Source organism: Lepisosteus oculatus, chromosome 25, assembly GCF_040954835.1.
Source record: "Lepisosteus oculatus isolate fLepOcu1 chromosome 25, fLepOcu1.hap2, whole genome shotgun sequence".
NCBI lineage: Eukaryota > Metazoa > Chordata > Actinopteri > Semionotiformes > Lepisosteidae > Lepisosteus > Lepisosteus oculatus.
This window is the reverse complement of record NC_090720.1, coordinates 9,981,867-10,004,329: the sequence shown is the minus strand read 5'-3', so window position 1 is coordinate 10,004,329 and position 22,463 is coordinate 9,981,867. Positions and strand designations below refer to the sequence as shown.

Genomic DNA, 22,463 nt, shown 5'->3' with positions numbered 1-22,463 from the left:
TTTTTCATTTTTTGTTTGTTTTTTATTTCAGATTTTTTTTTTGCTGGTCAACGATACAATTGTCAAGTCAAGTAGCAGACTCTTCTTCAGTTGTTCACCATCGCCTGTGGAAAGAATGGAGAAACGATAGAACTTTTAGCTTTGCGGAACTGTAATTTTATACATTCTCTTGCATTACATTACTGTGAATATTACTGCAGCAAACTAGCGGTCATTTATGAAGTTAGAGGGCTGGTTTTCTGCTCTAATTCATCTTCAAAGTCATAGTGAATTAGACATAATGTTTTTGCTGTTTTAGCTGAAAATAAAGTTGTTTGTGAGGTTTGTTTTTCCACAGGCAACATGGTGGCTCAGGGGTTAGCACAGGTTAGCCTCACAGCCCCATGACACTGGGTAACAGTTTTGGACCTGGGGCCCTGTCTGTGTGGAGTTTGTATGTTCTCCTTGTGTTTGTGTGGGTTTCTTCCAGGTGCTCCAGTTTCCTCCTACAGTCCACAGACATACAGTACTGTGAGGTTAAATTAGCTTCTGAGAAAGCTGACCCCGGCGAGGGTGTGTGTGTGTCTGCCCTGTGATGGATTGGTGTCCAGTCTAGGGTGTGCCCTGCCTCGTGCCCAGTGCTTGCTGGGAAAGGCTTCGGCTCGCCCTGAATTGGATGAAGCTGTTGGAAAACGGATGGATGGATGTTTTTCCCAGTTCGCTATTTGCATGTCACTTTTTTCCTGTACTACTCTCTTTTTATTGACCGTTGATTGCAAAGCTAAGAACCAGGTGCTAAAGAAACTTCTTCTGGTGGAAAGGGTTGAATAGGGTCACGGGGAGGGGGTCATGTGGCAGAGAAGCCATTTTTCCCGTTGCAGCTCTGGGGGAGGCGGTGGAGACGGCGGGACTGTGGCGGGACTCACGTTGTTGATCCAATCGATGTAGGCGCTGACGCGGGTGAAGACGGTGGGCTTCTTGGGGTAGTTGCAGCCCAGGCCGGAGCCGAAGCTCACGATACCGTGGACCTCCCAGGACCCATCACTGCCCTGGCAGTTCAGGGGGCCGCCGGAGTCGCCCTGGAGAGCAGAGAAATGCCGGTTCGTTCGAATCCTGCAAGCCGTTTCAGACAGAACGGTCTCCCCTTCAAAAGCGAGGTGCACGTGGAGCTCATGTGGAAGCAAACTCGGCAAGCCTATGAATCCTCAAGGCCTGGTGTCCTTCACTGCTGTCTTACTCGCTATTTTTAAGAGCTCCACAGATAAAACCACTGTCTAAGTTAAGACGCCCCATAACTGCACAGTCTAGTTTAGCGAAGCTGAAGATCGGAGAGGAGACTGAAAGGAAGTGACCATCGCTTGCCACCCGGCGGTTAATGCAACCAAAGCAGCTATGAACCTCTTTCTGTTCAAATGTCCATTTAAAAGCTGTGGACGCCCTAAAGGTTGCAAACTGACTAAAAACCCAGTGTTTAGTGGCTTGAAACATGGCTATTCATTTGTGAATTTCCTCTCGCAATAATACTGTAGCGCTTTTGGGTTCACGGGGGTATGCTTCCTTGCCGCTGCCACCTCAGGTCAGCCTTCCACTGCTGGGGCTCGAACCCAGGCCTCTGGCGTCACTCAACAGGGACCCAGCCAGTTGAGCTAAAGGGAGATCTCCCTTCAGCCCGGCGGCTGAGGTCCCTCTATTCACAGGGAAGGGCGGTGACGTCCCCACGCTGGTAAGCTGGCTCACACAACCTGTAATGTCGGCCGTATGCGTTACAATACTACGTCTTCCTGTGCAGAGTTGCTCGGCCACAGCGTGCCTGGCAACCGATCCCAACCAGCCAGAACCTGGATGGTAAAAGTTTTCTGAATTCGGAGCCGAGATCTTTTTTCACTTTGATATCTGAGCAGGTAATCCCTCAGGCCCTCGGGGGACTCACGTTGCAGCCCGACACCACCCCGTCCCCTCCTGCGCACACCATGGTGTCCTTCACCATGCTGCCCCACCAGTCCGGCTGCGTGCAGGTGGCGTAGTCGACGACGGGCAGCAGGGCCTGCTGCAGTGTGTCCGCAGCGGGGCCGTTAGCTGAGGAGACAAGGAGCACGCGCCTCGTTAGTGCTGCCCTCACACCAGGCCCAGGACGCACAGCGGGGTCTGGGGAGCTTGTAGCTCTTAGTGCTGTATTAAAGTAGAGGCATTCTTCCCTTTGTGTAAAACACAATCAAGCTGCAAAGCAATTCGTCACTGTTTTTAATATTGCTATTGGGCAGGACTGTGGCGTGATGGTGAGCATTGCTGCCTCACAGCACTGGGGCCCTGAGTTCAATTCCTGGGGTGCTGTCTGTGTGGAGTTTTATGTTCTGTGTTCTCCAGGTGCTCCGATTTCTTCCCACAATATAAAGACACGCTGGTAGGTTAACTGGCTTCTGGTGCGTGTGTGTGTGTGTTTGTGTCTATCTGCCCTGCAGTTGACTGGCATCCCATCCAAGGTGTACCCTGCCTTGTGCCCGTCGCCTGCCAGGATAGACTCTGACTCCCCCATGACCCTGTACGGGACACATTACTCATTCAAAATTTTCAGGACAAGTTCGTTGGCCTGAGTACAAGAGCTGAAGGCTGAGCCAGCCAGAAGGAACAGACCTAGTGACACAAGAGTGATGAGAGCCGGGAGACGGATACAGAATAAGTCAGACTCACTGTAGAGGCGCCCCCAGCCGGTGACGTAGCAGGCCTCATCCTGGAGCAGTATAGCCCCCGCGTCCGGGAGACAGGCGGTCATGATGGTGTCGCTGAGGGTCACGTGCTCCTGGAGCTTGACCAGGGCAATGTCGTTCCTGCGGAAGCACACAGGTCAGCGTGAGAGGACCAGCTCAGGGCTGGTTTGGCCTTCTTTTCATTTCATTTAACCAACTTCTCTCTTCATGGTCTGCCCGCCTCAATGTATTTTTCAATGCTCATATCATCCGGGGCTCCGTTTTCAATGCTACACGACCAGAGTGAGATGCTGCTTCCAGGCTGGAGAACGATCCTCCAGAACTGTATTGCCAGAACAGCTAGTTGCATGGAATATGGTTGGCTGAGCTCACACGATTGAAAGACATGCAATATAAAGTCAACAACATATAGCCGAAAAAAGACAGCATGCGTCCAACACATCTGCACAAACCGTTCTAGACACACACCAGTAATAAAATCAATAAGCGCGAGAGACTAATTCTCAGCCTTGCAATGCTTTAAAATGGAAGTGCTGAGTTTATGCCTCTCACAGCCTCGGGGTAGGTGATTTACTATGAGCTTTTCACTCAGGCCTTCCTTTCGCTCATCCCGGTGCTGTCTGCAGCCGGAGCCATACGTACCGGATGAAGAGAGAATTCCACTTCTCGTGAACGATGATGGTGGCAGCTGGAATGGCCACAGATCCAGCTTCTTCCTGCTTCAGGTTGTACTTGCCCAGGACGACTCTGTAAGTGTTCCGGCTGCTGCAGAGCACCATGGGAAACGAAGAGGGGTCATTCGCTGGCTTTCCTTCCAACAGCATGTTTTAATGATGAAGCCCGTCACGACGTACCAAGCCCGTAGTGGCGGATTCGGCCCAGCTGATTGGCTAGAGCTTGACATGTATTTGCCTCTGTTCGGTTTACAGCGTGGGGGGTGGGTTAGACACTTTGGTGTCTGAGCAGGTCATCTGTGTGTTTGTGTGCTGGTTCCCCAGATGAGCATCTCTCATCTCCTCCTGCTCTTACCTGATGCAGTGAGCAGCAGTGAGCACCCAGTTGGTAGCGATCAGAGTCCCGCCACAGGTGTGATACCAGTTATTATTCCTCGTGTACTGGAGAGAGATCTAGCGTCCGGAAAAGGAAGAAACAATTTTTTGTTTTAAGGTAGATTTTAGATTCCTTTAGCTGATTGTGCTCTCCCCCTGATGCCTCCATTTTGTGAATTTCAGTTAGACTTGGGCATGGAAATTAAAAACAGCAACGATAAACACAAACACTGCAATAAATCCAAATAATTTTCCCTGTAGTGTCTTTTAACTCTTTCACATAAGTTCTTGGATAAATTGGGTGTATAAAGAAAGGAAATGTGTGGTGATTGTGTGGAAATTATAGATCATAGAGTTGTGTTAACCTGAGATCCCACTGCTGATCAGAAGGTAGTATCAACTCTTAAATGGCCAATGTTAATATTTTGTAAGAATTAATGCGGTTGATAATTTAAGTGAATGTAAAACACCAGGCTTACAAATATGAAGTTCTATACCCACAACCGCTGTGGAAATATTAAGTTTCACTGACTAATCAAACGCAGTTAGAGCAAAAACCCTCAGACCTTGCAACCTCACTGCCCTGGGAGTCTGATACTCCCACAGTACAGTTCTATGATCTCACATTAACACAATCACCCATTTTACTTTCATACAAAGCACTGTGGGAGTGGGAAGCAAACCATACTGTCAACACATGTTTTCAAGAAAAGGCCGTCTGATATCTTAGGATCAGTTAACCTGCTAACCAAACAGGTCAGATGTGCAAGATTGCCTCTTCTCATTTTTTGTTTTTAATTACTCTGTGAAGCATATTTGTCTAATAGACTATTACTTCCCAAACCAGATAGGTACGATACTGAAAAACTGGGCTCGTATTTTGAACGTACTGTGTATTTAAATCACAAACAGCATATATCTGAACACATTTGCCTGAAAAATATTAAAATCAGTTTAAGCAAATTGTATGGATAGGTATATGAGAGGCCAATTCGAATGTAAAACCGACTTAGTTAATTCAGGTCTAGTTACTGTAGGTCTTGTTATAGTGCTCTGATTGCTTAGAAATGTATGTTAGCATGAACAACTCACACAGAGGAACTAATGCTCGTGAAGAGCACTACAGAAAATAAAGATCAGGAAAAATAAAGATTAGGTCTAATGCTACAGTAGTTTCTCTGCTTAGAGCTGGGACACAGAGCTCAAACTAGCAAACAAATGCTTGTTGTCCAAAAGGGTAATCTGTTGTTTGAGGGAGAAAATGGTAGAAAGCATTAGTTTCCTAGAAAATTGTTGTAGTAAGTCTCTGAGTGTCACTCCAGAGTCAAAGGAAAAGTGTTAAATTTCAGATGAAATCCTTTAGGAATGATATTATAATGACGACACCTGTCAAGGAATAGGAGGTGGGTAGCAAGCCTGGTCTGGAACAGATCGTTGTGAAGAGAAGGAATGTCGGTTTGGTGCGAAAGGGGAGCAAGTAGCCCAGGGAGGAGGGGAAGGAATGAGGAAGGGATTTAGAAAAAGATTTAGCGGAAGGCATAGTGGGTCGCAGCAGAAGCAGTTCAGCTGGGTGGCTGCGTCAGCATGTCAACCCGAAGAAGGCTCCACAGCCGAAACGTTGTTTCCTTTCTTCTCTTTTCAGCCTGGAATAAACCCATTATCTGTTCCTTTGCAGCCTGCGCATGCTGACGCAGCTGCCCACCTGAGGTACTGCTTGTGTTGATCACAGTCCAAAGCAGAGGGCGGCTTGAACAACATGCAGGTGAGAGGAGCAGCTCTTACCTGCCAGGGCCAGCTGTGCGGTCTGGCATCCTCACCCCCCACGACTCTGGTCACCACGGGGGCGAAGGTGGGCCGCCCACAGCCGTAAGCTTAGACACAGAGAACACCGACCATCAAAGACTGGGAGCTATATAACACCAACACTTACTGCTGAGGACCCGACACTTAGTAGTTCCCATTCCACATCTCATCAGAGAGCAAACAATGGCACAGCCAGCTCAGGGGGAGGAAGAGGAATGTCTTCAATCTGGAAACTGACTCTGAGAGCGCGTACAAGTGTGACTGCACTCGATGATGCTTCCCAATCATCACAGCGGGTTTGAGAAACTCTGCACTAAATCTGAACTTCAGCTGTGACGCTTTTAAACTGCAAATATTACACTATCGGTTTATTTAATTTAATAGCAAATGCAAACCATTCTTATTAGATGCATAACTTTCGGAACTAGCTGTTGGAGGCTTAGAACACGAGAAACATTTAATTAATGTTGGAAATATCAGGAAATGAAGTATACCCAAACTCTCAGGGACTGTCAGACTAACACAATCTTCACAAACGAATAGCTTTTTGTTCTTGTTACTAAAGAGTACTATAAAATGAATTTGGACATTTACACATTACAAAGAATATCCAGGTTAAATATTCTTTTAACTTACCACCAGCAACAAGAAACGCAAGAAGCACGAACTTGATCATGGCTGCGTCTTCACGGTTTGGAACTGCGAGCTGCTCTATTTAAACCCGCTGGATCTGTGCTGACAGTGAAGATTTCTGGGAAAGTTTATTTATCTCTCGATCCAAAGAAAAAACAACCTTGTAGATGAACTAAAAATAATACATTTCTTTGCATTTCAGTACTGTGCACTGCCCAAACCCTAACTATTAACTTATCATCAGCTGTTCCTCCATGTGTTTCAGCTCTAAATTTTCTCACTTTCTTCTCTCATGAGTCAAAGATCAAAGTTTGAGGTAACCAAGAAGTGTATGTATGATGCACATTACTCCGAAAAAACTAAAGCTTCGGTGTTAAACTGAGTCACGGCTTAAGTGTTTATGAATTCCCTTACTCTCAATTGTAAGGTAAAGGTTTGATACTTTGCTTAAAGTTTGGGTTCAGTACTGTGGTTCAGCCCTCAGTAAAATACTTGGATGAGGATCGCTGCAGTCACTTTGGAGATGAAAACTGAAATAATGTAAGCTAAATATGCAAAAATGCACGATGTTAAAATATGCATATTAAATTCTGTCATCAGTGAGCTGGACTATGTGAAGAAATGCATTTCTATTCATTATTTGTAAGCCTTGTTAGTCTTTTTATGCATGATGTATACCTCATGCAAAACAGAAAATATTCCAGGAACTAGGAAACAACCTCATTAAGATGGTTACCACCATAGATTTCACAAAATAATACCCTCGAAATGGAATGCATCCTCACTGATAACCATTCCTTAAGCAGGTAACACATTTTATATTATGAGGCCCAGGGTTTATGTCTTTTTTCCTAATTCCTTATCAGAGGCTACAAAATGTGTAATAACAAGAAAGGCAGAGAAAGTATAGTAGTGTAGCAGTATGATCAATTTAATGAAAAGCCCTTTGAAAACTGAAGTTATGATCAAAATAAAGGACAAAATGTTATTTAAAACATTTACTTACTACCATCATCAAGGAACATAAGGAACACACACTTTTTCATGGTTGCCTCTCTGCCATTTAGAAATGACAACTACTGTTTGTAACACTCTGGATGTGTATGGATAACTTTAAAGATTTGCGGGAAAATATTGAAAGATCTAGGTGTGCCCAATTAAAGAAAAAAGTGCAAATAAATATGCAAAAAAAACATTTTCTATCACATAGTGATAGTGATTCAATAGTGTGTACTGTGTAAACTCACATATCACTATATTTTAACATTCCATATGTTTCCATGCTCATTTTTCTCACTCAGAATATGTTTCACTGAGTAAAGGTTATATTTTCCAGATATAAAATGCAACAGAAGACCTCCATCAGTATGTAACAATAATGTCTTCAATTTAAAACTGACTCATGGTTTTATTGCTGGCCTTAGTTTGTTGCTATCAGTTTAAACCCGTACGTTTAACAACATCTGTAATGTACTTGAAGTTGTTGGTGGTAAAAATCCCTTGAATGTGGAATATGATTTGAAACGTGTTCAATTCCTGCAAACATTTGATAATCTGACAATATTACTATCTAAAGTCTTCGACTTTTTGGATTGTTCTGGTTAATGTTTTCCCTACCATATGCAGAAACAATTCAGTTTTCTATTGAATTTCTAGCTATTTTGTTTTAGAATGACAGTACATTCTGATAAATCTGCATTTTGGATTAACTGCTATCGCACCTCATGTCGACTGCTCGAATATAGTCCTCCTTGTTACCTTGAGTTGTTGTGATAGAGCTTTTGAAGTGTCTGTGTAATGTAGTAAGAAGTCAAGGTTGTTATACTCATACTGTTGATGCTTACAACATACAGTACGTTAATTGAAACACCTAAAGATGTAGAAGCAGTTGCAGTATAGCTAATATTAATAAGGGGAGTTTTTTAGAAGTGTGATCTGCCTCAAGCATATCCACCTTTTACCCTTGGATTGATTCACACTTACTGCCTTGTTGAAATCTCCATTCTGATCAAACATAAAGCTGCCTTCTGAGGGAATAAAGCAGTAACCCTCAACAAGAGCACAGTGCAGATGTGGTTGCAGAGATATGATCAGGTTGAAATCAGTCTAAAATTGTCAAATGTTGTAAATGCTCACTTACTTTTTTTTTAATGGCATCACGTTTTTATAACTTTTTTAAAAAAAAATTTGTATGTGACTTTAGGATGACATGCAGCCTTGCTTGGAATGAAGGCATTTCTTCTCATAGCCTGCCCTAATGCCCCAAGCCTTTCCACATAATATGAATTACAAATATGATTTTAGGAAAAGACAATTTTACAAATTGTTGCCAGCCTCAGAAACCTGGGCCGTGACACTGGGCTGAGATCACACGACTGCTCTCTTCCCTCATGGCCACTGAGAAAGAAAGCAAAAATAAAAAAATCACTCTTCCACGCACACAATTTAGAATAAGAAGTTAAATCTGTCCAGTTTCTCTTTTTAAGAAGAAGCCAGAGCCCCCTACTGAAAACTCATACAAAACTGTTGTAGGTAGAACATGACAGACACCTGAGGCAGGAAGTGAACATTTGACCCCTGGACTTGGGGCAGCTGTGCTATCGCTACCCCTTCTTGGGAGAATATTAAGTGTGAAACAGCAATAAATCAGTGTTAGTTGGGTTTATACAGAAGGGTGTGTGAACATGACTGTGCCTGTTTGGTATTATATAATAGAATGTAATCATTCTATTAGTAAAATTGACTTTTTGTTTTTTATCTTATAGCATTTGGTGGTAAAGGTACAGTTGTGGAACGATGACATCCCATGAAGCATAGTTCTTGCAAAGATCACATGCTTGCACGAGTACTTGTTCGTGTTTGGGCAAGAATTAGCTGTGACAGTTGTGCACTTTGTGCACTATGCACTGTGAACTGTTTAAAATGCATCTTATTCTGCACAGGGTGTAAGAGCTTCAAGGCTGTGAAAGTTTCACCTGGCAATGATAAATGCAGTTACATGTAAACAGAAAGTATGTGCCAATGGAAAATAGTTAAATCATAAGAAAAACTGGCGAGATTACAGAATACTGTCAGTTTTTCAATATTTCCTACAAATAATGTAATTACTGATCACAAGAGTCTACATTTTTAATCCATCTGTTCATTCTGCATGGCTGCTGGCTAATGACACCTTGCATTGTTAATGTCACAGCTCTTCTCCGTTTCACCCAGTAAAACTGTGATGGATATTTTGCCAAATATTTTGTGCCTATGTGTTGTTCTCTAGTTTCTCCTTTTTGTCCTCATGTCTGAGGAAAGGTTAAAGGTTAGACCTTTATAAATATATATTTATGGACCAATAGATGTACTGAAATCTCCGCCATATTTCTTTCCATGCCTTGTTTTGTGACATTTATGCCCGTTTGGATGGGGCACTGGTGTTCCTTTTGAAACAAAACGTGATGGGTTGCGTTTCAACTGAAGGAGAACTAATTTAAACAGGGCATATTATGCATGGACTTCTAGAGGTTTTAAACTAAAGAACTGGGAGGGAGAGAAATTCAGTGTTGTAAAACAGGCCCGGGAAACGTGTTCAGTATATTCCGAGTGAGAGAATTAATAGGTACAAAATGTACAGCCTGGTTAATCAACAGAGACACTAGAGCACAATAGTAAATAGATCACAAAGTACAATCGCTTACACCTTAAAGTGCTTACTGTGTGTTCCTTGTTTAATGACCATTGTCTGTCTGAGTTCTTCCTTACACTGCTGGATCTTGGCATCGACTCGAGAAAAGTCTTGCCTCTCCACATAGACTTAATTGATTTGGTACTAGTGTTTCTACTCATCAGGCATTGGGCATGTAAGATTTCTTGGAACCGATTCATTGTTTAACTCAAAGCCGTGGGAGCTGTTAAGGGTGTCCAGTTTGGATGGTTTCCCTCTAACTTCAGTATAGGACAACAGAGAGCACAAGCAAGAGGAAAGGCTTTGAATTTAGCAGTGTCCCAGGTGTGGAGTACCACCACTGCTCAGTACTGGGAGCATTGTTTTTGCTTATTTTCCGTACATAGATGACAGGTGGATCGATATGTAGAATATTTGTCATATTTTCTTACAATATAAAGCTTGGAGGATTAGCCAAACCAGTGATGCAGTTAGATCAATAAGGGAAGATTTAGGTAGAATTCAGAAGTGTGTTTTTGCATACAGATGAGAAACATGACACACAATTAATCTATGCCACAATCATAAGTAATCAATTGGAATCAGTAAGCAAACCTTAGCAAAAAGACTTCCGGGCTATGCTAGATTTCTCTAACTTTTAGAGAAAGGTATGTGAAGAGCATCAATATTTCTCAGTTTGCTAATTAATGAGTTAATTTTTAAACTGAACATAGAGGTAAGTACATTTATTTTTAGGGTGTTTATCTGCAAGGTTAAATAAATGTGATAATATTTCTCTTGACAGGCAGGTGATAACATGAGTGATAACATAAATGCCAAACTTTTTTTTTCTCTTTTCGTTTTAATTTCTGTCCCCACATGTGCCCTTCTTGTATAAAAGAGCATCATCCATTCTCCAGACCCAAGACGCAGTCATGCTGAAGTTTGTCATCCTTGTGCTTTTTGCTGCTGGTGGTAGGTGAACATTAAAAATGAATAAAGTTCAATTTAACTTGATTGATTTTTAAAAACCTCTCTTCGTTTCCCATCCTGTTATCTTAGGTGAATTGTATCTGACAATAATTTGCAAAGCTCTTTATCATGGCTTATTTTACTATTGTTGAAATGTGTGATGCATATTCGAATCCTTATTACATAGGTTGCACTTGCTTATCATCTTTATTATTTCAGTATTTCAGTGGTCATTTGGAACTGTTTCCGAACTTTCAAATGATAGAAAAATATAGACTAGTGATGCACAATGAATTGCTTCTGATTTGGGTCCTAAAGAAAGTCTTCTCTAATTGGTGTGAAGAGCAATCAATCCTTCCATTTCCTAACCACTTCTTCCAATTCAAGGTCGCAGGGGAGCTGGAGTCTATCCCAGCAAGCACTGGGCACGAGGCAGGGTACACCCTGGATGGGACGCCAGTCCATCGCAGGGCCCCACAGAGGCACAAACACACACACACTCACGCCAGGGCCAATTAACCTAGCAGTATGCTCCATGTAGGAGGAACCTGGAGAACACGGAGGAAACCGGCATGAACATGGGGAGAACATACAAACTCCACACAGACAGCACCCCAGGAATTGAACCCAGGGCCCCAGTGTCTGCAATGCTAGCCACTGAGCAACCTTGCCACCTGTGCAGAAAAATTATGACTTCAAAATAAGTTATGGGGTGTTGCTGCTTGGACTATCATCCATTGTTGCTGGACTATAATTAGAAGTTGGGATGGGCTTCTGGGCTATAATCAGAAGATACTCTACCCTTTTTTTTTGTGCAGAAGAGGTCGATAGCTCAGAATGACTAGTAACCCCTATTTGAGATGTGGAATGGGAACTGCTAAGTGTTGGGTCCTCAGCACTAAGTGTTGGTGTTATATAGCTCCCAGTCTTTGACGGTCGGTGTTCTCTGTGTCTAAGCTTACGGCTGTGGGCGCCCCACCTTCGCCCCCGTGGTGACCAGAGTCGTGGGGGGTGAGGACGCCAGACCGCACAGCTGGCCCTGGCAGGTAAGAGCTGCTCCTCTCACCTGCGTGTTGTTCAAGCCGCCCTCTGCTTTGGACTGTGAGCAACACAAGCAGTAGTTTCCTAGTTGGAGCTCTGTATGCTAACTCTAAGCAGTGAAACTACTGTAGCACTAGACCGAGTCAATCGATTGATATGTCTTTGCTGTAGCTCATTACAGATTGCCACAAAGCACTTGCAGAATAATCTCTTCTGTAAAAAAAAAAACATCCAAATTGTCTGTTTAAGCCAGTAATGTTTATGCAGCTGAGGAGCAAAGACCCTACAGCCATCAGCTGATACAGCTGCAGTTTGTTAGCTGGTCTGATTAGCTTGCTGTGCGTCACCTTTCAGAAGGAAGTTCCTAGTGATGAGCAGATTCAGTCAGTGGATTACGAACAGGGTCTGTGTTCTGCAGGTTTGACTTTCTAAGTCCGGATGTGAAGTGGAAAAGAAAAGGCTTTTGCAGAGAGAGCCGAAAGGATCTAAAAGGGCTGAATCTTTGGTGATTTTTTTCTTCTTTTCCGGGCGTTAGATCTCTCTCCAGTACACGAGGAATAATAACTGGTATCACACCTGCGGCGGGACTCTGATCGCGTCCAACTGGGTCCTCACTGCTGCGCACTGCATCAGGTAAGAGCAGGAGGAGAGGGAGACTTCTGCTGAGGGGACTGCACACACATTAACAAGAGCCTTCGGACTCTCATCTCCGGACTGTATGACTCATCCATCGGTCACTGGAGGAGCTGCTTGACAGATGATTGTGTAACTAGGCAAAGAGGAGAATCCCTCTACAATTATACAACTACAAGTTATAGTTATCAAACATAGTATCCAGACAGTTAGACCTTTGATGATTGCTGTGTGCCACAGGATGCTTTGAAAGACACATTATCCGTACCTAATGTAGGGTCTATTTTGTGTGTGCAATAAAAGTAAATTGGTAGCGATTCACGTCTGACCTGTCTGCAGTTTTTCCACTCACTGTCCACTTCTCGTCGTCACCCTGCAGCAGCAGCAACACCTACAGGGTGGTCCTGGGCAAGTACAACCTGAAGGAGTCAGAGCCCGGATCTGCGGCCATCCGTGCGGCTAAGATCGTCGTTCATGAGAACTGGAACTCTTACTACATCTGGTGTGTATGGGCGGCAACGTCCTTCTTCAAGGGGAAAAAACTCTTGACCGGGCGGTGTTAGGAATGAAAAGGAAAAGTGTTTTAAGGCTCTCGCGCTCCTGTCCATCAGTTACATCACTATTACAACAACATTTTAACTGCAGAAAGGGGACAGGAATGAACGACCGAGCCTTGAGGTTTGCCCGGGCCTGCTGTCCTCACTCCAGGCTCTGTGTTCCTCAGGAATGACATCGCCCTGGTGAAGCTCCAGACTCCTGTGACCATCAGTGACACCATCATGCCTGCCTGTCTTCCTGACGCTGGGGTCATCCTGCCCAACAGAGCACCGTGCTATGTCACCGGCTGGGGCCGTCTCTGGAGTGAGTGCGGGGTGGGGGGGGGTTGATTCAGGCTTGTCTGTTGTTTTAGTGCAAGTTAGTGCAAATGTTCACATACTCACAAGTTAGTGCACTTAGTGCAAGTGTTCACATTACTCCTATCCTGGAGTCCTTGCAATGGCTTCCGGTCAAGTTTCGTGTAGACTTTAAAATCCTCATGCTCACCTATAAGGATTTACATGGCTTGGCACCTCAGTACCTGTCTGAACTTTTATCGCCCTACTCCCCACCTCGCAACCTCCGCTCTTCAAATTCTGCCCTCCTTACTGTCCCCCAAGCCGTCTACATTGTATGGGCGACAGGGCCTTCTCCTGCTATGCCCCCAATCTCTGGAACTCTTTGCCCAAGGATATTAGAGAGTCACCTTCTCTAAACTCCTTCAAATCTAGACTCAAAACCTTCTTCTTCAGAAAAGCCTTTACTTAACTGGTTCCATCCTTCACCCCTCTGCTCTTCTTAATACCATCTTCCACGGTCTCCTCTATTGTTCTTGTTGTATTGGTATAATTTTATTTGTGTCCTATCTTGTGAAATCTTCTTAATTATTGTTGTAGTCTTCTTATTCATTGTTATTATCATCCTGTAAAGCGCTTTGAGAAGCCACCTTTAAAGGCGCTATATAAAATAAAGTTTATTATTATTATTATTTTAGCATCAGCACTGACCCTCCTTGAGTACGACCTCAGTGTGCTGCAATGGTTGTGTTAGCTGTGGTAGCCTTGGTGTAGGAATATACCGGTTGTTTTAAGCCAGTCCTTTTTATCTGATTAATCAGTTTTAACATAGTCTTTAAATAGTGCGCAAATGAACATGAATTCATCTTATGAGATTAATTAGAAAGAATTCTTCCCAGTGTTTTTAAAGGGCATAAAGTCAACATTACTAATTACAAGGCGCACGAGCTCTGCGTAAAAGATCAGCACCTGGTGTTGGGGCTCTGCGGCTGGCACTGGGGGTTGACCCTGATGGGCAGCCGTTTGTCTTCTCAGCGAACGGACCCCTGGCGGACGCCCTGCAGCAGGCCCTGCTGCCCGTCGTCGACCACGCCACCTGCACGCAGCCGGACTGGTGGGGCAGCACGGTGAAGACCACCATGGTGTGCGCAGGAGGGGATGGGCAGCTGTCCAGCTGCAACGTGAGTCTCGGGATGAGTGCCCTTCAGTGAAAAGCATTTTCTATCTCCAAGGATTTCCTAGAATACATAAAAGCGGGTATTTGGACTATGGGCACATCACTACGATACCCTAAGATTTATCCTTGCGCTAAGATTTATCACAGCCTACACCTTAAATGTGCCTTACCATACTTGATTAGGGTGTGTATCTTCAGTTTATTTCAAGGTTTACGAGGAATGTGAGAGGAAAGTGTCATGGATGTCAGGAGGGACAACCGTAGAATGGCAGGAGAGCGAAATAGTCCCTATGCCTAGCGGCAAGACGGTGGTTAGCCCGGGTTAAGCTGTTCAGGAAATGCCGTATAGAAACATATGCCCTAAGGTTGCAGACGTGGGGCGACCTGGTGCTTGGCGGGTTTCAGGACATCCGAACCCCAATGCTGAGCGCAGGAGCAGAAGCAGGAAATAAATAGGCTACACAACGAGACACACCAGAAAGACATGAATCGCAGAGAACTAGGAACAGGAGAGAAGTAGAGCCATAAAAACATGAAATTCTGCAAACGAGAGGCCAATTGTTTGTTTGCTCGTAGCTAAATGACCCGAGGATGCCAGGTGTTTCGCGAAGGAGGCCAGGGTATCAGCTTCAAAAAGCAGCTCGTTTCAATCTCCAATAACTGTCTGCATAAAGAAATGCTTCCTGTTCTGGTCTGGTTCTGAAGACCTGCTGTTGTACAACAATGCTGTGCAGCTCTACCTGACTTTCGAAAGGAGGCCTTGTTGTGAAGGTGTCACACGTCACTGTGTTGTCTAGGGAGACTCCGGCGGCCCCCTGAACTGCCAGGGCAGTGATGGGTCCTGGGAGGTCCACGGTATCGTGAGCTTCGGCTCCAGCCTGGGCTGCAACTACCCCAAGAAGCCCTCTGTCTTCACCCGCGTCAGCGCCTACATCAGCTGGATCAACAACGTGAGTCCAGGCAAACGTAGCTACATGCTGGAGTTCGCATTTCTGTGCTGCTTTCTTGCAATACTATTTAGAAAACGATGAGCTAGTTTAGCTGGAATACTTAACAAAGCTACAAAAGTATCAATAATGAAGAACAAGGGAGAATATGTTCAAAGAATAGTACTTTGAACACAAGGCAACAAAAATGAACAGGAAAATTATAATTTCACTATGTGAATAAACTGTTCTTGGTTCATCTTGCCCTCTTGCATCACAGCTGTCCTAAGAGATACACACAACCTCTGCTAATCCATCCATATTGAATGCTATCGTATTTGGAAGCACGCTCAAATCACAGTACGGCTTTGCATAGCCAAATTATTGCATTTGTATGCATTTGCTCAGCTAAAGGAGGGTTTTGTTTTTCCTTTCACAGGTTATGGTTAGAAACTAAAGAAGAGTGCAGTCCACACTACTGCTGATGAACGAAAGAACTGTATGAGAAATAAAATAATGTGAATAAATAGCACTGTCAACTAGCTCCACTTCTTCAAACGTTCTGGTTTTTTGTAGCTGAATGGAAATGCCCACTTCACTAGTCACTGGCGTAGCCTCGGTTTCTTGTGATGTTGAAAGCAGAGTTGACAACAGGAATATGAATCCACTCAGCACAGAAGGCTTTTCCTCAGCGTATTACCACCAAAGCACTCCAGGAACACTGTGTGTGGGAAGCCTTCATATATACTTTTGTCACGAATGGTGACCCCTAAATGCAGGAACTGCTTTTGAAAGTCAGCCATCTACGCCACCTAGCAATTATAAGGGTGCTAGGACCCTTCACCCCACTCCCTGTAACAGGTTCTCTATATCTCCCAGAACCACCAGTGCACCCACAGACCAGCACCAGACACCAGTATTGCCCCCTTTATTCTCTAGTAATTCCCACACTCCTCACTGTCTACTGAACAACACAGAGCCCACGGCCCACCAGGCTTCTCCAAGCACACACTCGATTGCCAGAGGTTTACACAGCCCGTTTAAGGAGGAAAAGAAATGGTACATGGAAGTCCTCTCTCCCTATACAGAACAAGCCTACATTACATACATTACAGCAGTTCTAATTGCCCGAGCTTTGCTTTGCTATGCAGATACCGTTGAGGACATCTCTGTGGAAACAGTCAGTGCTATGGAGCAAATGCTGCAGAAACACGTAATAACATAAGAACTGTTATCAACCACTACTGTATGTCTATCTTGGTCATTTGGTGGTTAGTAGCTAATTTAACCCAGGCTCTCTTCCAGACATTTCTTAAAAGAAGCCAGCTTGTCCCAGACTCCCACCACCCTTTGGGTAAAGAATGGCCTCCTGCTCCCAGTTTTAAATACATGACCCATGTTCCCACAGCCCTTTGCGTCCTCTTGGGTTGGACATGTCTCCTGACCTCATTGTAGCATTGGCTGTAGAATTTACAGAGACCGTCTGCTTTTCCTTCAGCTGGTCTGAAGAGCAGCTGTCTTAAACAATCTCAAGTTTCTGTTGTTTTGACAAAACCACCTCTTCGCCTTTCCAAATGTTTTATTCTGTGCCCTGCAGTCCACCCTATATTTGTCCATGTGTGCCGTTGTAATAAGGATTTGACAGGGAGCTGAACTCCACCCTGCAGTGGTTTCCTCAGTGATATATAAATCACTTATCAAATGTTTACATCGTTGCTCTGGGAGCTGCAACAAGTTATCATCAGCGTCTTACACTCTAGTACATACATACTGTACAAAATATTGAATATTTGACGTTACTCCATAAAGCAAAGCGTATAATTCCTTAATATTATTTGTAAATCATTTAATTAACTTCATTATATGTTTTTTCTGGGTTAATGTTTTAAGGTTAGAGCATTTGGAATGAAAATTACCTGTGTAAGGATGTAGAGACCCTTTTCAAACATTAAAACTAGCATTAACCCTCTATGGGGAAAAAAACAATTCAAAACAATGCTCTTGGTATGTTTTAATATGATGTAAATACAAAAACGAGTTTGTCTATCATGAAAATCTCTTAGTATTTATGTTTTTGGATTTAAAATCTTTAATCTTCCTTTGTAAAATAAAAATGAAATGAAAATATTAAGTCAAATCGTCATTAACTTCAATCACTACAATTTTGCCATGAAAATATAGGAAAGAGCAGCACATAAATATTAATTGTTATACGTGTCGCTGTGCCGAATAAACTGAATAATATTAAGTTCTAGTTATGTAAAACTGCAGAATCTAACTGCCTTGTTACTGCATCATGTGCGCCTGTGCTTACTCAGTAAGTTACTGTATGCACAAAGTCTGGCATTTCTATAGATTAGACTTCAAGGATCAAATCAAACGAGACAAGTAAAAACCATGTGGTATTGTAAGAGAAAATGGTTCGTGAACAGAAACATGAAAAACAGCTTTAATTTGAACGGAGGAAACTACGCACTATGTCCTGAAGTAGGTTTGGTGATCCGCGTTACGCACAGTGCGGACACTGAAGGCGGAGTTAATTTCCGTCTCCATGGCGCTGATACACAATCCTCAAGCTGAGGAACCCCCGAGCCGGAGATAAAGTCTTGCAAGAGCCGGGCACAGTTTCTCTGGAAACAATTGCTGTGAGAATCGAATTGTTTGGAAACAGCATCACTGTGAGTACTGATATTTTGCACACGAACACACTATTGCACGGCGTTTAACAGTTGGGTTGATAGCGACTGAGCAGCGCTACCAATTCACAGAAATGGGGTTTAAAACAGTAAACCACCGGCCTCACTTGATGCGTAAACAGTATTCGTTCAAAAGACATACTGTATTGTAATTCCGAAATAAACAGTGGTGAAATGAATTCTGTGAGGAGAGACAAAGGATGGCTAAAGAAAGTATTATTGATAGACATTAATATTTTGGGGAAAAAAGGATACAGTTCTTGATTATGGATTAAAAGCTCAATACTTTTAATTTTGAAGGGCATATATATATATATATGCATACAGTATATGTCTTGTGTATTTATATTTTAGTTTTTTTTTCTTAACTCACTGGGCTTTTAATGTGACATGTGTTCAGGTATACATCTTTTTTACAAAGATAAATTATGAGCTGCCCATGATTTTAAGCCCTCAACATTAGTATTGTACTAACAGGACTGTTACAGTGTTATGAGTGTTTTAGTCCACTTTACCTAGTGCCTATAGAAAGCAACAGTAAGGAAGGAGTTTGCAAAGCTCTCTGCCTTTCAGGCAGGTCCATTTTCCTATTCCTTTTTATTCCAGTTTCTGTTTTAGCAAGTTGAATTAGTCTTGGGGCTACAGCAGGCACTTCAGCCTGGCAGAATGGTGATAAACTGTCAGAGTCTTTTTCACACCGACAGTTTTAATGAGGAGCTTTCTGAATGTTCTAGGCTGCATGTTGTGGAGCATGAGAGGGTATCTGAAATCCCTGGAAGGAACGTTTGTCCTTCGACCCAAAACCACGACCGTGGGCGGACATCCAGACTCCGATCTGTGTTTAGAGGTAACGGGTCTTTAAAGAAAACTCAGGCCTCATGACGACAGGCTCTGTCACTCCCTTGGTGTTTATTTCTGCTCAGTTATCAGTTCCATTTTTTTTAGAAAGCGCCTTTTGATGTAATGCAAAAGTCATGCATTCCAGTTCCGGTGACTGTAATCTTTTCTTGTCACTGTGACAAGCAACACAGTGCCATGGTAGTTTAGAGCTGCTGCCTCACGGTTTAGGTTCACCATTGGACTAGGGTACCTTCCTCGTGGTTATCTCAGTGTTCTCATGAGGTTTGACCTGCTGCTCCCGTTTTCTGCCATCTTCCAAAGATGTGCTGGGCCGGGAACTGTGGATTTCAGTTGTCCCTGGCTGTGTGTGTTCTGCAATGGGCTGGCGTCCTGCCTTATGCTGTGTGCTTCTGCCTTGGTCTCCAGAGTGCCAGGAAGAAGTGGCCCTCTGATAAGATAGAGTGATTATAAGCGTGTGCACGTTTTTCCTATAAAACCTGTTTTATAAACGGGTTCGGCCAAACTGCTTCGAAATACTATTTACAATGCCTTCAGAAAATATTCACCTCTCCCCGCCCCATCCACCTGAACATTTGCATATATTGCTGTGTTAAGGCCAGAATTTGTGATGTATTTAAATAGTTTTTATACGCACAACATACCCAACAATTTGAAGGGGCAAGAATATTTTTTTTGTATAACAAACATGTATGAGAAACAGAAAATGGAAATGTCTTGGCTCCTGAAGTATTCACGCCTGTGAGCCAATACTTTGTGGATGCACATTTTGCAGGAATTACTGTACAACTTTAAGGCTTCCTGGGTCTGTATCAATAACAATAATAACTGTTTTATGGAAGCTCCACTCAAAGCACTTTATAGGTAATGGGGACTCCCCTCCACCACCATCGATTTGTAGCCCCCACCTGGATGATGCGACGGCTGCCATAGTCCGCCAGAACGCTCACCACACATCAGCTATTAGTGGGGAGGAGAGCAGATTGATGAATGCAATACATAGATGGGAATTATAAGGAAGCCATGACTGCTGAAGGCCAGGGAGAAATGATCAGTGTCAGCTTTGCACTTCTGGATTTGCTCATTTTTGCTTGCAAATTACTCAAGCTCCGTCAGATTTGATGGGAAGCACTGGTGAATCAGAAACTTAAAGTTTCTCCTTGGGATTCAGATCTGGGCTTTGGCTGTCAAAGGTATTCTCCTTCTTGTTCAGAAGCCAAATCGGCTTTGGTTTGGCTGTATCCTTGCTGTCATTGTCCATTAGGAATGTGAATCTTTGTCCTTTGGCTGTCTGAAGCAGTTCCTCCTTGAGGATTTATCTGTATTTCGCTCCCTTCATTGTTCCCATTGACAAGTGCTCTAGTTGCTGGTGCTGAAAAGCATCGCCATAAAATGATGCTGGAACCACCATGCTTCGTGGTAGGGATGGAGTTACACTGGCGATGAGCTGTGTTTGGTTTGCTCTAGGCATAGGGTTTTGCATTCAAGACAAAGAGTTCAATTTGTGGCTCACCAGACCAGAGAATCGTTTGCCACATGGTCTCAAGGTCTTCCATGTACTGTACCTTCTTAGACTCCAGCCTTGGAAGACTTCCATCTAGCCACTCTGCCACAGGGGCTGCAGCTGTGGAGTGCTGCAGAGATTGTCCTCTGGACAGGTTCTCCCATCTCAGCCACAGAGCTCTGTAGTTCTGTCAGGGTGGCCATTGGGTTCTCGGTTACTCCTCTGACCAAGGTCCTTCTTGCTCAGTTTTGGGAGGATGGGCTGCTCTAGGAGTCCAGGTGGTTCCATATTCTTTCCATTTCCTAATGATGGTCCTGGCTGTGCTCCTAGGAACTTTCAACATCATTGAGAAATGTTTGGTACCCTTCCCCTGATCTTTGCATCCTTACAGTTCTGCCACAGAGTTTCTTGGTCTTCACTGTAGAGTTTCTGCTCTGACATGCATTTTGAACTTGGGCTCCTTATATAGACAGATTTTTTTGAAATCATGTCAACCAATTTGACAAGTGGATTCTATTCAAGTCTTAGATTGATCTCACAAGGAAAACTGTTGTACCAGAGTTCAAATTTGGCAAAGCCACAGCAAAGGGAGAGAATACTTATTAAATCAAGACATTTCATGTTTTCTTTTAAATTGCATTTAAAAAAGTAATAGAAATTTTGGTCCCCTTTGACATTAAAGAGTAGTTTGTGTAGATCAGTGACAAAAAATGCCATATCAATTATTTCAGAGTTTGCAAGATAAGATAGCAAGAAAACATCAGAAGGGGATGCATACTTTCTGGAGTATGGACTGTATTAATTACCTATTAATCTGCAACTCAAATGCAGTTTCAGTCTGTTGGTGTGCTGGCCTGAGGAGCCGGTAGTACGAATGGATTTGTGACTGAACGCCACTAAGTCAGAGAAATCCTAAAAGCTCGGTGTGGAAGCTCTTTTCTTCACCTGACGGCACTGAAGCTCTCGTCTCCTCTGCGCGCCAGAACGGAGGAGTCAAGGATCGGCACGCCCTGATCGAGCTGAGTGAGGCAGAGCACTGTTTTGTGCTGCGAGACCTGAACTCTGCCCACGGCACCTTCGTCAATGACTGTCGCATCCACAATGCAGCTGTGCGCCTGGCCCCTGGGGACGAGCTGCGGTTTGGCTACGGGGGGCTCGCCTACGAGCTGGCCATAGACAACACGGTATGATTCCTTTTTCTGTCAGTAAAGACTTACATATTTACTCTGCAGTTTGTTTTCCCCCAGTTCTATCTGCGGTATTAAAGCCCTGCTTTTGCAATAATGTCCTTAGTCTTCTTAACTTCGAGTACAAAGAAACAGCAGTCTCACTGCTGCATGTCAGGGAGAAGTTATTCTGCTGGAAAATGAAGAGATTATAAAACTCCTTGAAAGCACACAGTGTTATGCAGCACCACCCAGGTGGTGCTGGCCATCTGTGAACCCAGTGTCAGTGACTTGGTTTGCATTTGTATTTCCATTGCATGATTTAACACCTTGAGAAATAAACATGGACTTTACATCCATAGTCCTTCATTTTCAAGGGTATTTGTGGTTTTCATTGATCACGGTACTAATGAGAACAAATGGGGACAGAGCAGTGCTGATGGACTGTGTCTTCTCTACCTTTTTGAATGCTTTGCTGCAGTGCTGTCACCCATATTGGTTTTCTCACAAAATTTCTGGGAGAATTCTGTATTAAGAATGACTGACTTCTGATGTTGAACCCTGCCTTTGAATTTTAAATCCCACAACTAATGCTTCTCCGATTTGCATTAAATTGTGCCCATTGTGTGCGAATGAATGATGAGTGGGAATGTCAGAGGAGTGTGTTGTAGAAACCTGACCCTAGACCCTGAACTGGCTTGAGTGCTTACTGTATGCGACATTGCAGAAATAAATAAGTAAAAGGTGGAGATAAGATGATCAGAAATAGCACATATGCACAAATAACTAGAGCAGGGGGATGTACCTTGTGGCCTTTTTCGTGACAAATTAAAACTTTT

At 43.6% G+C, this 22,463-nt stretch overlaps 3 protein-coding genes across 3 annotated transcripts in view; 2 read left to right on the top strand and 1 right to left on the bottom strand.

The window, feature by feature from the left end:
• LOC102693925 (chymotrypsin-like elastase family member 2A) lies at nucleotides 1-6,258 on the bottom strand. The gene is made up of 8 exons (XM_006642002.3): nucleotides 6,173-6,258; nucleotides 5,516-5,604; nucleotides 3,714-3,811; nucleotides 3,327-3,449; nucleotides 2,668-2,804; nucleotides 1,910-2,055; nucleotides 906-1,058; nucleotides 1-104 (listed from the first exon to the last, which is right to left on the bottom strand). Exons 1-8 carry the CDS (start codon nucleotides 6,210-6,212, stop codon nucleotides 87-89), a joined length of 804 nt encoding a protein of 267 aa, XP_006642065.2. The 5' UTR covers nucleotides 6,213-6,258; the 3' UTR covers nucleotides 1-86.
• Nucleotides 6,259-10,688: 4,430 nt separating this feature from the next.
• LOC107075529 (chymotrypsin-like elastase family member 2A) lies at nucleotides 10,689-15,940 on the top strand. The gene is made up of 8 exons (XM_069183853.1): nucleotides 10,689-10,793; nucleotides 11,748-11,836; nucleotides 12,367-12,464; nucleotides 12,844-12,966; nucleotides 13,189-13,325; nucleotides 14,333-14,478; nucleotides 15,272-15,424; nucleotides 15,840-15,940. The coding sequence occupies exons 1-8, from the start codon at nucleotides 10,754-10,756 to the stop codon at nucleotides 15,855-15,857; spliced, it is 804 nt and encodes a 267-aa protein (XP_069039954.1). The 5' UTR covers nucleotides 10,689-10,753; the 3' UTR covers nucleotides 15,858-15,940.
• Nucleotides 15,941-17,959: 2,019 nt separating this feature from the next.
• The window catches only part of LOC102694126 (forkhead-associated domain-containing protein 1), a 50,889-nt gene continuing 46,385 nt past the window's right edge, over nucleotides 17,960-22,463 (top strand). The window contains exons 1-3 of the mRNA XM_069183852.1: nucleotides 17,960-18,078; nucleotides 18,831-18,943; nucleotides 21,442-21,642. Coding sequence (XP_069039953.1) covers nucleotides 18,836-18,943; nucleotides 21,442-21,642 — 309 coding nt within the window. The 5' untranslated portion in view covers nucleotides 17,960-18,078; nucleotides 18,831-18,835. The remainder of the gene's footprint in view (nucleotides 18,079-18,830; nucleotides 18,944-21,441; nucleotides 21,643-22,463) is intronic.